A 17,020-nucleotide genomic window follows, 5' to 3' on the forward strand; every position below is an offset into this window, starting at 1 on the left:
TATTAACAAAAACAAATAAAACAAAGCGACACAAAATATTCCAAATAGAATAAAAAAGTCTTATCATTTCTTTTTTGTTTAAATAAGTAGGTCTTTTGTGATACGGTCTCACGAATATTTATCTGTGAGACGGGTCAATCCTACCGATATTCACAATAAAAAGTAATATTCTTAATATAAAAAGTAATATTTTTTCTTGGATGACCCAAATAAGATATCGTCTCGCACAGGTTTTTGCTTTTGTTTAAATAGATTTTAATTTTATAATATAACTTTTATTTTTGTCATAATAGTCATCCTAAGGAGAACATCAATAGAAATAATTAATATTTGATGGATTTAATGGTATTGAATTAAAAAATAATAAAATAATAAAAATCCAAATTATCAAATGATAATCAAATATTGACAAACTCCAATATTAAAATCCCAATCATAGAAACTTCTCGAATTAAAATTAAAATTTTCCCAAATTTGGCTCACACACACACACAAACCTAATTATTGTATGGGCTTGGACTGTATGGGAAAACTAATTTGTCAACATGGGCCGATTTTGTAATGCAAATAGGCCCGGTCTAGTATAAAAAGCAACTTCAATGTTCGACCCAATAAGCTCCTCAAATCTCATTTTCAATTTTGAAATATTTCCTCTCAAGTCACTCGTCCATCCTTTTACCGTCAAATCACTCATGGATAATCCAAACATTCAGCAGGTAGGAGGCGTTAATGGGAATTTGTATTACCAAGATCCGATTTTGTTTAATTTCGTTGTCTTTTGCCAGATATTGGAGCAGCAACTGCTGACGGTGGCGAAGGCGGTAGAGGACAAGATAGATGACGAGATCGCGGCATTGGATCGGCTAGATTTGGACGATGTGGAGGTGTTGAGGGAGCGGAGGTTACAGCAGATGAAGAAAATGGCGGAAAAAAGAAGAGGCTGGGTCGCACTCGGCCACGGTGAGTACTCAGAGATCCCAACGGAGAAGGAATTTTTCTCTGTGGTTAAGGCCAGTGAGCGCGTTGTTTGCCATTTCTACCGCGAAAATTGGCCTTGCAAGGTAATTTTGCCCCATTATTGTTACTGTTAGATAATAAATTAAATGGAGAAGTAGCTAGACCTTTTTGAACGAATTGGATGGTTGTACCTTATTTGTGCATTGTGATTAAACTTTATGAACGATATTTGGGAAACTAAGATTTTTTACCGTTTCGGATTCTCGAGTTGAGTTATGTCTTTTTGCTGGACCGACATTGCGTTGAATAGCTATGTTGTGTTTTTTTAGTAATTATTCTGAATAGCAATCACAAATTATAATCACGATATAGATGCGTGGTAGCTGATATTGTTTTCATTTCTATCACCTTACAAGCCGTTGTATTTTGGTTCGTAACAGAACCAATGTGGCTGAGTAATGAGTCTCTTTCGAATTTATAAATATCAATTTTTATATTTAGTTTCTATATAAGAATGCCCAAAACACATCAAGTGGTGTTCGTTGACCAAATTCTTATATGTGCCTTAGCCCTTAGGTCTTTGAGTGCATGCCCCATTTAGATATATATTTATTTATTTTGGGTGGCAGTATTGGACGATTCAAGATCATATCTTTATTGATCTATCTTAGATATCATTGATGCATACTTTTTTTAATAGAAATTCTAGGCTGTAAACTTTGCTAATCATGATTGATAAATTTCAAGTTAAGTAGTTTGCTACTAGAGGACTGTCTACTTGAAAACTAACAGTGGCAATTAGTTTTTTCCTCGCTGTGATATCTACTGTTTGGTTTACCCATTGCTTGTGTAGGTCATGTTTTTATGTGTTTGGTGCACTTTCTCGTGGATCATTATTGTCTTTTTCTTAACAATGTTTATTGGCAATGACTGATCCTGATGTTCTTTTCCTGTGTTTTTTATCAACTTTATAATGCAGATGATATGCTAAATACGTGTGTTGCTTGATTATGTTTTAGATTGGTCACAGTTTGAAATCTATTGTCACAGTTGTACTGTTCCAAGAATTTTTATTGTGTCCAAAGTCTCAATAGACATGTATTTCATAAATGTTGCATTGTTTGTTACTGCACTGGGTAATGATCTTCCAAAGATTCCTAAATGTATTTGGCCTCAGAGGATACTGAAAGAATAGCCTTATTTTTCCGAAAAATATGAATTTGAATGTATTCTCTCTCTTGGATGAGCTTTTAAGCTAAACATTAAGAGGTGCAAAGGATTCATCCTCACCCAATAAACTACACGAGGAAAAATATGAATTTGAATGTATTCTCTCTCTTGGATGAGCTTTTAAGCTAAACATTAATAGGTGCAAAGTATTCATCCTCACCCAATAAACTACATGAGGACCAGTCTAGGCACTTCGGCATAAACTAAGCTTCAAAATTGTGTCTTTCTTTGTGTCTTCATCACCTTGCCTTGATCTACACTTGAACATTTTAGATCCTATTTCACATTTATCTTCCTTGTACCATCGTTTCTTGAGTTTTGTATTGTATTTTCCTTCTTGGCTATCTGTTTTATGCAAATGGCGTGTTTTCAGTGTATAAATTTTGACTGCTCTCCAGTATATCTTACATGCAAAATAAGATCTACAGGTGATCATCTAGTTTATGGGGAAAGGTAGAATATTAAGTTTAAAGATGATATCCTTACGGTAAAAGAAGTGCTTTTCATTTGCAGTTAAAGTAGGTTGTGTTCTACTCGATTTTTTGAAGATGGGGAATATACCGTGTCCCCGTTACACTGTGGTTAGTGTAGTTAGATTTTAGCTGTTAAAAGATTTCATAAATAGTGAAAACCATGTCTACAACCAAATTGTAATTGAGATGTTAACCGAGGGAGTTTCAGACTCATGTCCTAGGAACTATGTACGCTAATCTAGTAACTATTTTTCGCTCTTGCTATGATTTTTTGGTATGGTATAATGGAACTTTCTCAGCAGTATTTTTCTGAATGTAAAGTATGAATCTTTTTCCTGTATATTACCTGCAAAATTTCTTGAGCTAAGAAAGTAAGTAATTTCTGATAGATGCACACCTTATTCACAGGTCATGGACAAGCACTTGGGTATATTGGCAAAACAACATATTGAGACACGTTTCATAAAACTTAATGCTGAGAAAAGTCAATACTTGGCTGAAAAGCTGAGGATTGTTGTTCTTCCAACTCTCGCTCTTGTAAAAAACGCTAAAGTGGAGGATTACGTGGTAAGCATTGTTCTGCTATATCATCTTGGAGTTTACAACTACTCTGATAAGATCAATCGATCTCACCTTGTTAAAATTAGGTTGGCTTTGATGAGCTCGGGGGGACGGAAGATTTCAGCACAGAAGAATTGGAAGAGAGATTGTCGAAAGCACAAGTAATCTTTTATGAAGGCGAATCTTCATTCAATCCATCTAAGTCCAAAGCCCCAAAAAGGAACGTTCGGCAAAGCTCGACTTCCTATTCCTCGGACTCTGAGTAGAAAACATGAATTGGAAGTCTACTGTGGTATTGTTGTTGATGACAATCTGTTGTAGCATTAGATTTCATTTTGCCTTGCCCAGAAATTATTTTGATAAATTTTTGTTATTGGGATTTTTATGTAATATATTATACTACTAATTATTATGATGATTTTAAGCAAGAACTCTTGAAGTAAACTAGGTTCCCGTGACTAATTAACTTATCGTGTCTCAGATGGATTAGCTTCCAAGTTGAGTCGCACGCTTCCCATCTCTAAAAAATACACGAGGCTCGTCCAACCCAAATCTTTATTTTTCCATTCTCTACTCTCCTAAATAGAAATTTATACTCCCTATTTTAAATATATTTTCCAACCCATTTTCTCTAAATATTATAAAATTTTTGATTTTTAATTTTTTCATTCTCGAGTATTAAAAATAAAAAAATTAAATAATTACTTTAGGTATTAATAAATTGAACTTCATTCGATCTTTTGAAAGTATTTCAAAATCTTTTTCAGACAATTAGAAAGAAGAACGAACAAAAAAAAAAAAAAAACCAGTTAAACCTCTCTAGGGTTTAAGACTCCGGTAACAGTTTACTTAATCATTCACACGATTGTCACGACAACTAAATGGAGATTGATCTGGGAAAACCTCCATTTGACTTGGGTTTTCATCCGTCGAATGATCTAGTAGCTGTTTGTTTGTTTGTTTTGTTTTGATTTTTTTTTTTTTGGGCTATTGGGTTCATTTCCCTAAAATCACTTTATCAAAGTACTCTGAAGAGAAAAGCTATTATCGTCATGGTGTTGTTTTTGGCCTTTAGTTGCAGAAGTAATGTTTAAATTCTGACAACCAAGTATCAAAAAATATATTTTAATTAGTGAATTATTTGCCAGTGATAACGCATTATGGTAAATCTTTGAAAGGACTGGCATAGATGTGCATCCAGTTAATCAAGCTTCGTATGACCACCCTATGTTTTTATGGTCTTATTTCTGAAAAAGTCGTGTTCTGGCTAGCAATGAACTGGATGATATATTAGCTGTAGATATTCATTTCCATCTGTTTCCTCCTTTTGTTTCCAGTTCACTATAACTTTCTTTGTTGATCTAGCAACTGGAGCATATACCTGTCATCAAAGATCATTTCATGGTTGTATTATTTGGCATCTTGTCTTGTTTTTATAAAGGAGAGAGAGTTTAATCATATATTCTTTTTGTCGATTAGTTTGGATATGAGAAAGGACATCTAAGTTAATATTTACATATTTTAAAAAAGAAGTTATATTTACCTTATGTCCCAGTTAATTGGGCTTTTTTAGTTCCTGTTTCTGTTCCTATGAGGCATTATCAAAGTCCCCGCCAGGAATTTGAAGTTCTTGGCCCTTTATTTTGTTATTATGATCCTCACTTTCATCTGTAAACAGGTATGGGATACCAGGCAACGTTCTTGCTGTGACACATTCGATGCTCATGAAGAATACATATCTGATATGATGTATGCATCTGATTTAATGAAATTACTAGGAACAAGGTTGTCTTATATTCTCTGTCCCCCTCTCTTCCTCTTCTTTCTTCATTGTGTGTGTTCCTTTTATCTATGTGACATGTCGTCTTTTTTCCTGGGTAGTTACCCCAATCTCTTGCATTGCATGATATCTGTTTGGAGGTGACTAGTAGACCAATTAATGGATATGGCTACAAATTGGACGGATGCCTCTGGTGTTTTGTGGTTCATCCATTTTCAGTTTATCTGCACTCATATTCTTGTTTTAACATATATAATATATTGGGTAGATTTCTTTTGTGCTTTTTGCGCAGATTAGAGTAGCCGGTCTTTCTGTGAGCATTCTCACATATTGCAGCAGATGTGAATAAATTGTCTTTGAGACTGTTTCCTTCACACAGTTAATGATTCGGCTATAATTTTACTATGATATCATAAATGTGGTGATTTTTCTTTTAAGACAGAACTCCAACTTTAGTAATGTTGCAAAAGTTGAAATCATTTGTTAAAAATATTAATTCCACTCATTTGTTGAGCTGTACTCAACTCATCTTAGCAATGCACTCCTTTCACTTGAATAAAATGCGCTTATTCTTTTTGCTTTCTTTGCCTCAGTGGAGATGGTACGCTCTGTTTGCAATTTAAGGAGCAACAAGGTTAACTTATCTGTTCTTTTGCGTTTGATCTTCTAATGCTTATTGGACTAGACCATTAACCAACTTATTTCAGTTGATAAATAATTTCTTTTTTGGTATTACTATACTGCAGGTTCAGAAGAGTTCAGAGTTCTCTGAGAATGAACTACTTTCTGTTGTGATTATGAAGGTTGGATTCAACTACTGGAAGTGCACAAATAAATTTTCCAGATTGCATATAAAGAGATATGCCCGTATATAATAATAATGATAATAATTGCTTTGATTCTTATGTTAGTAAGAAGGTTGGATAGAGGTCTGTTTTATAAAAATCAGTATAATCTACTATTTTCTGGTTCGTTAAGTGACAGAATTTTCTGCTGTTTTTTATTTATTTTTTTATTTTTTTTCTTGTTTCCAATGGTCTTTTCGCCTTTGTAGAATAATGAATCTAAAAAATTTGGTACATTTTTCCTACCGGATTTTGTTGGCATTTGCGCACTTCCCACTCCGACAAGAGTTTAATCATGTTCGAGTCATATGTCCACACTTCCTTTATGTATATTTGTATAAAGATTATTGTTTTTCACTATTTGAGTATCTTGTAGAACTTTAATCCATTTCCTGTCATGCTTTATTCTCGGTGTCCAACTGACAGTTTTAGCTTTTGCGTCTACCACATGCTCTTGGCCATTTTTTAGATTAAAGAAGTGGCTTATTAATGATATGAAATTGCTGTCTTCTGTTAGAAACTTGAAATTTTGACGTCCCTTGCTATTCTGAGATGCACTTAACTGTTACATCTTATATCTAGAATGGTCGAAAGGTTGTATGTGGGACTCAAACTGGAACTTTACTGTTGTACTCGTGGGGTTTTTTCAAAGACTGCAGGTGTGTCATCTTATTCTGGAATGAATTTTTTATCACTGAAGCTAAAGAAGTCATTAATTTTGTGTTTATATAAAATCAAGACTAGTGGACTAGCTGTACCATTTTGAACAAGCCGTTTAAGCTGGTTAAATGGTTTATCCGACTGGAATCCACTTAACTCCATTTCTTTTTCTGATTACTGATTTCTGTGTGAAGCTCGATGAGATAGAGTGATAACTGGTTCCGAGAATGGAATTATTAGGTGAGATTTTCCTCCATATTTGAGATAATTTCCTTAATTAATTGACGCCTGGAGTCCTGGACATTGTACTTAATTTATTCATCAATTTGTATAGTTTGGTCGGTATATTACCCAACAGAGTGATTCAACCAATGGCCGAACATTCTGAGTATCCCGTGGAACAGCTTGGTACGTATGACTTTCATACACCCTTTTAATTGGAGAAGACATCAAAATTTTAGCATATTGGACCATTATCATCATACGATGAGAGTACAATTACAATAAAAAAACAAATTGATAACATTAGCTTCTTGTACTAATATTATTCATGTGTCGTTTAATTGATAATGCAGCGTTTTCCCATGATAGAAAATATCTTGGTAGCGTATCGCATGATCAGACGTTAAAGGTTCCATATGCCTCTAGTTTTTTCTCTAGCTGTTCCTGTCTGCATCGTTTCTAAAGTAATCTTGGTTTACATGTGTATGTCCATGACGTACCTTTTCCCGTTAATTATTGCTGTGGGATCTGGATGATTTGCTGCAAGGGTCTGGAAATCCTACCCAAAATCATTCTGCTAGTGCAGATAGCGATAGTGATGGCATGGATATCGAGGATACCATTCCGAAATCTTCTAAAGGTAATCCAATGTCTTTCATAAATTATTTTTAAAAATACAATGGCTGCGTGGAGCTTATTCATTTGTGATGATTATTGGAGTACACTCGTGGTTGTAGTTGAATGATCTTAAATGAGTTTTTACGCTCTCAGCTCCGACTTTATAACGAAAAATTTGCTTGTCAACAGTCAGGTTCACTTTATCCCTGACAACTAAAGGTGAACTGTTACATACCAATGCAAATGGAAGCTTAGACAGCTTTTGTTGGGATATTGGCTTTATGCATTCTTGATTCTTGAATGCGTTATTTTTCTATTCATTTGCTTGGTTCATATTGATGTGTAGTCGTTCTCTCAAGATGCTATGAGTCTGTTTCATGCACGTTTGCAGGGACGAAGAGGAAAAACAGCAGCAAATCGCAGAATCTAAGCACATCAAACAATTTCTTCGCAGATCTATAGTCATTTGGTGCAGTATCAGGAAGTGATCACTTCTTATACTTGAATCTTCGTAACTTATTTCATGCGCATTTAACAGTCAATATTCAATTGTGTCAATATATTAAATATTCTATTCTGATCTTACTCATCCACACACAAACACACACACACACATATATGCCCTTTCTAATTAGATAAATTCCTTTTCATCTGTTTGAAATTAAATTTCTAATTAATTTACTTTTCACCAAATATTTGATGGGGATAATTAAATGAACTACCAAAACAATTTAATGTAATATTCAAACTTTTATGTATATTTTTTGGATTTTTTTCTCTATACACGTGCACAATATCACATTAGCATAATCGGTTAAAAACAAATTAAATTGTCAAAGATTCAACATATATGATTAAGATCGAGTTTTCTTCCATTAAAAATAAATAAAATTGTCAAAAATTAAATATACAAAGTCACTTAATCTTATAATTAATATCAGAATCAAAATCACTTTTTTGATTCTCAAATATTTCAATGGAGAAGTGTAATTATTAAGAAAAGATATTGAGTATAATATTTGTCTATACTACGAGATCAAGAAGTAGCTTTTGAGCTTTTTTACAATCCAAAAGATTGGCAAAAACTTGTATGAGACGGTTTCACGAGTCGTATTTTGTGAGACGAATCTCTAATTTACGTCATCTATAAAAAAATATTATTTTTTATGCTAAGAATATTACTTTTTGTTGTGAATATCGGTAGAGTTGACCCGTCTCACAGATAAAAATTCGTGAGATCGTCTCACAAGAGATATACTACCAAATATTAGTTACACTTGAACTTCGGTAAACGGCGAATCCAAACACTTCCACATTCCAACAAAAAAAAAAAGAGAAAATCAGTAAACTATGGCAAAGTTGACCTAAAAACTGCACATGGTTTTGGTCAACAACAAATACCAACACGCTATTTCAAGAAAATCCAAGAAATCAGACGCGCATACTTAATTTCAGATATGTACCAGAAAACAAACTACAAAATGAAACAACAACAAAACCCTGATTCCATGGGCATCAACTCTTCAAAGTTACTGAACATAAATTCCTACAACAAAACATAAGATTTCACGAAAAATGGACATAGGTGGATGGACAAGATAGTAATTCTATGTAACACTATATGCAAGTAAAACCTAGTGTGTGTGCATATCTCTTGATACACAGGCAATAGGCACACAAACTACTGCATTTAGTGCTACATAGAATTTTACATGTGACTGGAACGTAGAACATACTTTACATGATCTCCCAAATTCTTTCTTCCTTTGATCTTTGTTAGAACTCTCTGTCCATGCGGATGACTGTGCAGGAACGGGTAGTGTTCAAGAATGAGTGCGACCATATTTTTATGAAGAAATGTTCCCTGCAAGAATGACAAATTCTTGATTAAAATGGTACATAAATAAAGACATGCCCATAATATGTGGAAGTGCCAAATGTAACTTTCATAGTTTTGTTAAGATAACGGAACCTTGGAAAATTTTAGCGCAGATTGAGCAACAAAGTTTCCGTAAGGATCTTGAAGAACTGTCAAGAACTTTGGATTGTTAATGATCTCATTGATAATCTCTATCACTTGATCGCCTCCCGAGTTTTTCATACATTGTTCCACCACGTGGCTTCCATGTTTGTTCAAGGATAAAGCAACAAAGTTTCCTGATAACTGGGCTAAAATAGCTGCTGTCACATGCGGGATCCTGAGTTCTAACAGATACTGTACAACATAGTTCCTAGAGTAGGACAAAAAGGAGGAACACTAGTGAAATGTATTAAAATCCAGGAAATAGGAATCCCATTTTTCCTTTCATACGGTATGCATCTGATGAAATGAATTATTTTGCTAAAAGACTATTGTACCCGTAAGCATGTTCAGATAAGAACACCGAATTCACTGCTATCTCAACCACGAGTCGATCCTGGAGTTCTCCTTGAGCATGGAATACACATTGTTTTAGAACACGACATCCGTTTTGGTCCGTAGCTATTTCCACACAATGAGTGGCTACCTCGTTGAGAATGTGCTATGAAACAAGATATTCCATTAAACATGCATACAAGGTTTCCCTCATTTAGGAGCAAGAAAAATAAATCAATGTCAATGAAAAGATACATTTATTTCTCATACAACGAAAAAAATATAAAGATTTGTGTCACGTGAAAGTATTCTAAATATAAATAGTTCTAGATGGAACAACATAAAATAATCTTGAGATAAGGTATACATTGTCATTATTTCGCAATATTAGGGTCGATTTAATGAATGATTCTCTTGCTTCCCTAAGTGTTATTTATGTAAAAGACAAGCATTTTATAATGAAATAACAAATACCTTGTTTTCCTCATGAGAGAAGGATTTCAAACAGTGAAGAATCACATGTTGACCAATATTACTCTTCGAGAGAAGAACAGTTAATCTCCTCAAAACAGACAGAACATGAGCCGTTTGTTCACGTGTTCTCAGATGTTCGAGCATCTTCTGCATAGCTTTTGCCCTGCAAATTAGGCCAGAAAACTAATTAGATTGACTAAACAAAATAAAAACTTTAATACTATGAGGAAAATATTCATTCTCATAGCTCAATAGTATAAACTTGATAAAATCTAATGCAAGAATAGTGAGCACAGTTGTTGTGACCAATATTCCAGTCCCCTTACATTACATTATGAATCATTCAGGCTAATGTAGGCTTCCAATCTTCTATATCGCGATGAATCGAGATACTAAGCAAGGGCAGACCGAGGATTACTAGGAAGTCATATAAATATATCATTCTAGGATTATCTGTTGGTTCCCCTCGGATATATAGCAAGACAAATATTGATGAGGTGATATAATTTAAGAAAACCATGCATTAACTTACCCATGAATATCAAGACAAATATGAAAGAGGTTTAATAAATCATCTGTCACCAACCAAAGCAACTGATCCATCTGTTCCACACTGCATACTTCAAATATTGTTTGAATAAGATAATTCCCGAACTGATCCATCATCAAATCACACACATGACTTAACAATTCAGAGAAAATCATGTTCTTTTCTTCAGGGGTTCCCTGTAAGAGCTTCTTCTGCAGTAGCCTGCAACCTTGTTGATCCTTGGCCGCCATTAGCAAATTCACCCCCTCAAAATTGGGGTACCAATTCCTGTTTTCAGGCAACCTGAAGCCGTTTCGATAAAAGTTACCGTTCAGGTTCAGTGGAAGATTGTACGCGCTATTGAAATCACAAACAGGACTTGGGTTCAAATTACCATTGACAGGCAAAGGGTTTGAATTCTGAAGATTTTCATAAACGGTATAATTTTGGGGTTGGATGAAGAATCCCATGTTCCCGTTTGCAGCATATTGAGCCCTAAGTTTCTGTATACTCCCATTAGAAACCTGTGGATTTGTATAGGAGAAACCCATCCCTCGTGGCAACTCAAACTGGCTATCAAAATTAACAGGATCTCCACGGGTATAAAAAGCGCGACCGTAATCTGGTGGCGTCCCCATGAAGGCCGCCGGAAGTGGAGTTTCGGAGAGATTCAGATCACTGAATACCGACTCGAGTGGACGCTCATAATGGGGATGAACTGGAACGGAATAAAGGGCGGCGGAGAAGCTTTCTTCCATCTTCTTTGATTTTTTCTGGTATTTTTTTTTTAAAGAAAGAGAATTGATACTGATAGATTTTGTGATATGGTGAAAAGAGAGAATTTTAGAATGAAAAAGATTTCAAAATGAAAAGATCCATACTTGTAGATTTTGTGATATGCTCGATTCTGATAAATTTGAGATTGAAAATTGTGGAGGGTTTTATTTGGAAAGGAAGGGTTTTATTTGGAGGAAGCAAAAGATTTTCCATCTCATCTCATGCATGCAATGTCGACTTTATTTTATAAATAAATTAATATTTTTTTCTAAACATATTTTATAAATTGCTTTGAAACACATATATCTGGTGCAACATAGATTTAGCCGGAAAAAAAAAAATTTATACTAGGAAAATTGCTATAAAATCATCTTTAATAAGAAATTAAATATCTAAGAAAATAAAGGCCGAATTCTTTCCATTAGAATTTTATATATTTTAGATGGAAAAAACTTGTGTAAGACGGTCTCACGGGTCGTATTTTGTGATACGGATCTCTTATTTGGGTCATCCATGAAAAAGTATTACTTTTTATGCTAAAAATAACTTTTTATGTTGGATATCGATAGGATTAACATAGTCTTACATATAAGGATTCATGAGACCGTTTCACGAGAGACCTACTCTTTTTAGATATATGGGTAGCATAGACCAACCCATGATTCTGAACTCTTAAATTTGAGAATAACAAATAAATAATCACTTTTTTTAGAGGTTAAAAACACTCCAATAAATATAAAAAATTATGATTTTGTCCCGAAAAAAAGTTTATTTTATTTACTCTCATTGTTAATTTTGATCCGAATAATTTAAAAAGTGTTTAAAACAAACGATGATGTAATTGTTGGTTGCTAATTCCGCCTTAATGTAGATTAAGTCAACACAATCAATAGTAGGTCTCTTGTGAGACGGTCTCACGAATCTTTATCTGTGAAACGGGTCAACCCTACCGATATTCACAATAAAAAATAATAATTTTAGCATAAAAAGTAATATTTTCTTCATTGATGACCCCAATAAGAGATCTGTCTCACAAAATACGATCCGTGAGACCGTCTCACATAAGTTTTTGTCCACAATCAAAACTGATGCATATTTCGATAAATAACCAACCAATAGAAAATTTATACTTATTGGCTAGCTAGTTATCTCACCTTCATCGTATTAACTTTTGGAAATTTTCTTATATTATTCATATTTGAAGGAGAGAAATTTTAATAAAAAATAATAAAATACAGGGTCAATTACATATATCTTCCCTATAATTTTTCATATCAATAAAAAACCAATTATATTTAGATATTACATTAACTTCTGTTGAAGTTTGTGAAAATTAAGAAATAAATCAAATTTAATATTACACACACCATCTTTAAATTTTTATTCCACGTAAGTATAACATTTAAAAATAATTAGATTTTTTTATCGTAACGAACCTCATGAGTGAATTTAAAAACGACAATAGTTAAAAAGAGAAAAATAAATAAAGACAAAAAATTGTTTGAGATGGTCTCACGGATCGTATTTTGTGAGACGGATATTTTATTTGGGTCATCCATTGAAAAAATGTTACTTTTTATACTAAGAATATTATTTTTTATTGTGAATATTCGTATGGTTGACCCGTCTCACAGATAAAAATTTGTAATGCTGTATCACAAAAGATCTAGTTATAAATAAATAAAAGTGATAAACTTGTGATATAATATTAGGTTATGATTTTTATGCCTTAATTTAGTTCATATAACTGAGAATAACCTGCCAACATTATACTTGCTCTATGTTTCCGTAATGAAATATGAAATGGAGCCATCATCTTTCATTTACTCAAATCACGCGATTCAAGCTGTCATTTTTCAATTATTATTACGCTAAGCTTTTCCACTGTAAAACAATTAATTCTTTGTCAATGGCGGTCAATGATCAATACTGTATCAAGCTTTTGATTACATATATACGGCAATAAGGTGGGTTGAGATGGTTTGTCATTCTCATCTTCGTTTTCGAATTCTTAGGGTTCGGGGAATGCGGAGATCAAATCATCATCTTTGTCTATATCTTAGTTTCAAAATATTAATAGAGCCAGACGTGGGTAGGTACAAGAATTTTACAAAGCAAAACTTATTATTATATATTATTATTATTATTATTATTATTATTTTAAAAAATAATAGTATTATTAATATTAATAATAATATTAGTTTTATTATTAATATTAATTTTGAGACGGGTTCGGATATGAGGATAATATCCTCGTATCCGCCCCGAACTATATTGGGTTTTTTTAAAAAAATTATTGAACTGGAACTCAAAAATATCAGAGATCATCGTTCCAGTTTCGAGTTTTTCCTACAGGTCCCCGAACGTGTGTGAAAAAATTAACTTTCCTACCTTTGATCTTGTCGATTTGGTTATATTTTCCTAGGAACGTGCCTCTTTAATTTGATTAGGAAATTAAATTCTAATTTCACACGTTATAGATGAAGAGGGACAGTGTGTCATAATTATATAAATTTATTATTTGGAGTGTGTGATTATATATATGGACATTTTAAAAATCTCCTCACATATAAGTACAATTTTACTATGTTCACTTAAATAAATGAAAAAATATGTTATATTTGTATTGTTAGGCCACTCATTAATCACATATTATTAATGCCCAGACAAAAATTTACGTGTCCATCGTTTAATTTGTCTGACTTTTCAAAAATGAAGATACGAGCAACTCAACGTGGACTAAAAGGAGAAAGACAAAATATGTTTGGACAAAAATTTGTGTGAGACAGTATCATAAATCGTATTTTGTGAGACAGATATCTTCTTTTGGTCATCCATGGAAAAAAATTATTTTTTATGCTAAGAGTACTATTTTTTATTGTTAATATCGATAATGTTGATCCGTTTCACAGATAAATATTCGTGAGATCGTATCAAAGACACGTACTCAATATGTTGTATATGCCACTTTCTTGTAGAAATTTTTTTTAATTAAATATAATAAATTACATAAAATGATTTATTGTAATGATAATAATGATAACGATACGAGAATTTTTAAAACAAAGGACAAAAAGCTAAGAATTTGCCTTTTGGTCCCGCGATCCTCTTATCCTAACGATCTCGTCCACAAAATCTTGCATATTCCGATAAGAAGTCCCACCCTCTGCCACCGCCTCAGCTGCCGCTTTCTTCCACTTGAGGGCGTTCTCCTTCATCTCCGCCGCCTTTGGGCCTCCGCCTGTCGCCTCTCTCAAGCACCTTTCCACCTCCTCCCGGTTAACAATGTTCCCCTCAGCCTCTCCCCGACACAACCTGATCCCAACCTTAAAAACATCAACCAAGAACTTAGCATCCGTCACCTGATCACCCCACTGAGGGAACGCCACTACTGGGACACCGCTGGCCAACGCCTCCATCGTCGAGTTCCAACCGCAGTGAGTGACGAAGCAGGCGATGGAACGGTGCGCCAGCACCTCCTCCTGTGGGCTCCACTGCACTATTTTTCCTTGATCACCTGCTTTCTCCATAAACCCTTCAGGCAGAACATGTGGTGGCCGGCCGCTTTCCGGCCCCGGAGGCTTCAGAACCCATAGAAACGAAACCCCGGAACTCAGAAGCCCGTAAGCAATCTCGTCTACTTGTTCTTGCGTCAAATAGACAACACTTCCGAATGAAATGTATACTACTGTGCCAACTGGTTTCGAGTCCAAAAACTCTGCACAATTGTCTGCGGTCAAAAAGTCGACACGAACTGTCGCGTTTGAGGACGTAGGTGGGGTGTCCAAATCTTTGAATAGAGGGCCAATAGTCTTGATTGGACGGCAATTCTTGGACATGTGTTCAACAATTTCGTGCTCCAGCTCTTCAAATGTGTCCATCAATATGCAGAAAGGTTTCGTCAAGTTCTTGAACTGACCCAAAATGGCCATTCTCAGAAAAGGGTATGGAGTACTAGGATGTAAAAAACTGGGGATTTCATCGTACCTCAACAGAGGCATAAACGGCAACTGCACGTCGATTTCCGGATCATTTTCACTGGGAAAAGGCACGAGATTATGGCAGAAATGGTAATACGCTGAAAAAGAAGCAGAAGATTGGACCCAAAGCATGGCGCTCGGGATCCCTAAACTCTCCGCGACATCAGAAACCCACGGGATGAAAGGATTATTAATCAGACAAGAAACCGGTATGCCTTTCTCTTCATGCTCTCTAATCATCCTGATGAGATTTTCTCGGCCTGTAACCTCGAGTTGACCCAAGTACAAGTCGAGATCACCTCGGTTGAGATCGTCCAAACTCCACTCGTCGTCAAAGAATTCGAAACGTATCAATCCCCGACCCACTGTAGTCGGCTTGTCTTCGGCGATGCTATTGGATCTCCGGATACTTTGACCCACGTACTCAGGAGCAGAAATGGTGACGAGCAGACCCGAGTATGCGAGCCTTTTGGCCAACCTTAGAATCGGGTTTACATGGCCCTGACCTGGAAAAGTTACCATGAAAATATGGATATTGTGCAGAGATTCATCGTAGGGAACCGCAGAGCCCATTTTCTTGATCTGCTTGCTCTTCTTTGTTTAGAATTTTTCTTAGGATGACGTTGAATAAATAGTTATTAGCTGATTCACTTCATATCGTTCAGAAAAGGAGACGGAATGAGTAGCCAATCGAAGGTTTACTTCATCGACGTGGGCATGGATGCTCAAGATTTATCCATGTATACATATGACCCATTTTTTTTTTGAAATTGTATGTGTGGCAAGATTTTACCCGTTTAAATCTCATTAACCCCAATTGAATGTAAGAGAGTGTGATTATAAAAATTAAAATTTCAGCATTGTAATAATATTATTTCCCCCTTAATGTTATTTCATTCCGAATCTCTATGCAAATTATTCATTAAAAAATGAATATAATTTTCAATATGACATTTTCGACACAATATATCACCCCCTGTATTTGACTTACAATACCATCTCCTTTTCAAATAAATTGTATACATTTATTCATTCATTAAATGTCACGTTTGAAAAATAATTGTGTAAATAATATTTTTTTCAGTTCAACCCAACCCACTCAAATTATTTCTGAAAGAGGTATACGCCAACCCATTAGTTTAATTTCAACAAATTACGTGCTGCCTTAATTAAAATTTCAAGTGAAAGATGAAAAAACAATTAAATAAAAGATTAGTTGGCTTCATATTCTTTAAAATAATATTCATAAAATGTAATATTATATCGTGACACACGAATTATCAATTAATAATTAGTTTAATTTATCGAAGATCGATCACGCATTCAACACACAAATTAATAATTAGTTTAATTTATCGAAGATTAGTTGGTTTGGCTGCAAAAATACACTGCCTAGTTATGTAGTCATTTAATTCATTTTCTCAACTACAGACAGTGAGCGCATTAAAAACATAATAATAATCTATTCATATTAAAAATGAATAGTATAAAAATTAATAGAGTGGTATTAAAAATGGATAAATTGGAGAAAAATATTCGATCATAAAAATAAGTTAAT

General features: G+C 34.2%; 3 protein-coding genes and 1 pseudogene across 3 annotated transcripts; 2 read left to right on the forward strand and 2 right to left on the reverse strand.

Annotated features, from left to right (window-relative positions):
- Positions 1-619: 619 nt before the first annotated feature.
- LOC142531826 (thioredoxin domain-containing protein 9 homolog) lies at positions 620-3,630 on the forward strand. Its single transcript, XM_075638098.1, has 4 exons — positions 620-716; positions 786-1,061; positions 3,069-3,227; positions 3,308-3,630. The coding sequence occupies exons 1-4, from the start codon at positions 693-695 to the stop codon at positions 3,485-3,487; spliced, it is 639 nt and encodes a 212-aa protein (XP_075494213.1). The 5' UTR covers positions 620-692; the 3' UTR covers positions 3,488-3,630.
- A 277-nt stretch (positions 3,631-3,907) lies between these two features.
- Positions 3,908-7,864, forward strand: LOC142532078 (WD repeat-containing protein 55-like; annotated as a pseudogene).
- Positions 7,865-8,770: 906 nt separating this feature from the next.
- On the reverse strand, positions 8,771-10,333 carry LOC142530351 (uncharacterized). Its single transcript, XM_075636153.1, has 4 exons — positions 10,177-10,333; positions 9,705-9,868; positions 9,319-9,577; positions 8,771-9,210 (listed from the first exon to the last, which is right to left on the reverse strand). The coding sequence occupies exons 1-4, from the start codon at positions 10,327-10,329 to the stop codon at positions 9,055-9,057; spliced, it is 732 nt and encodes a 243-aa protein (XP_075492268.1). The 5' UTR covers positions 10,330-10,333; the 3' UTR covers positions 8,771-9,054.
- Positions 10,334-14,455: 4,122 nt separating this feature from the next.
- LOC142531747 (gallate 1-beta-glucosyltransferase 84A24-like) lies at positions 14,456-16,213 on the reverse strand. The gene has a single exon (XM_075637998.1). The coding sequence runs from the start codon at positions 16,033-16,035 to the stop codon at positions 14,560-14,562; it is 1,476 nt and encodes a 491-aa protein (XP_075494113.1). The 5' UTR covers positions 16,036-16,213; the 3' UTR covers positions 14,456-14,559.
- Between the last annotated feature and the right edge of the window lie 807 nt (positions 16,214-17,020).

The sequence above is a fragment of the Primulina tabacum genome, chromosome 17, assembly GCF_025594145.1.
Source record: "Primulina tabacum isolate GXHZ01 chromosome 17, ASM2559414v2, whole genome shotgun sequence".
NCBI lineage: Eukaryota > Viridiplantae > Streptophyta > Magnoliopsida > Lamiales > Gesneriaceae > Primulina > Primulina tabacum.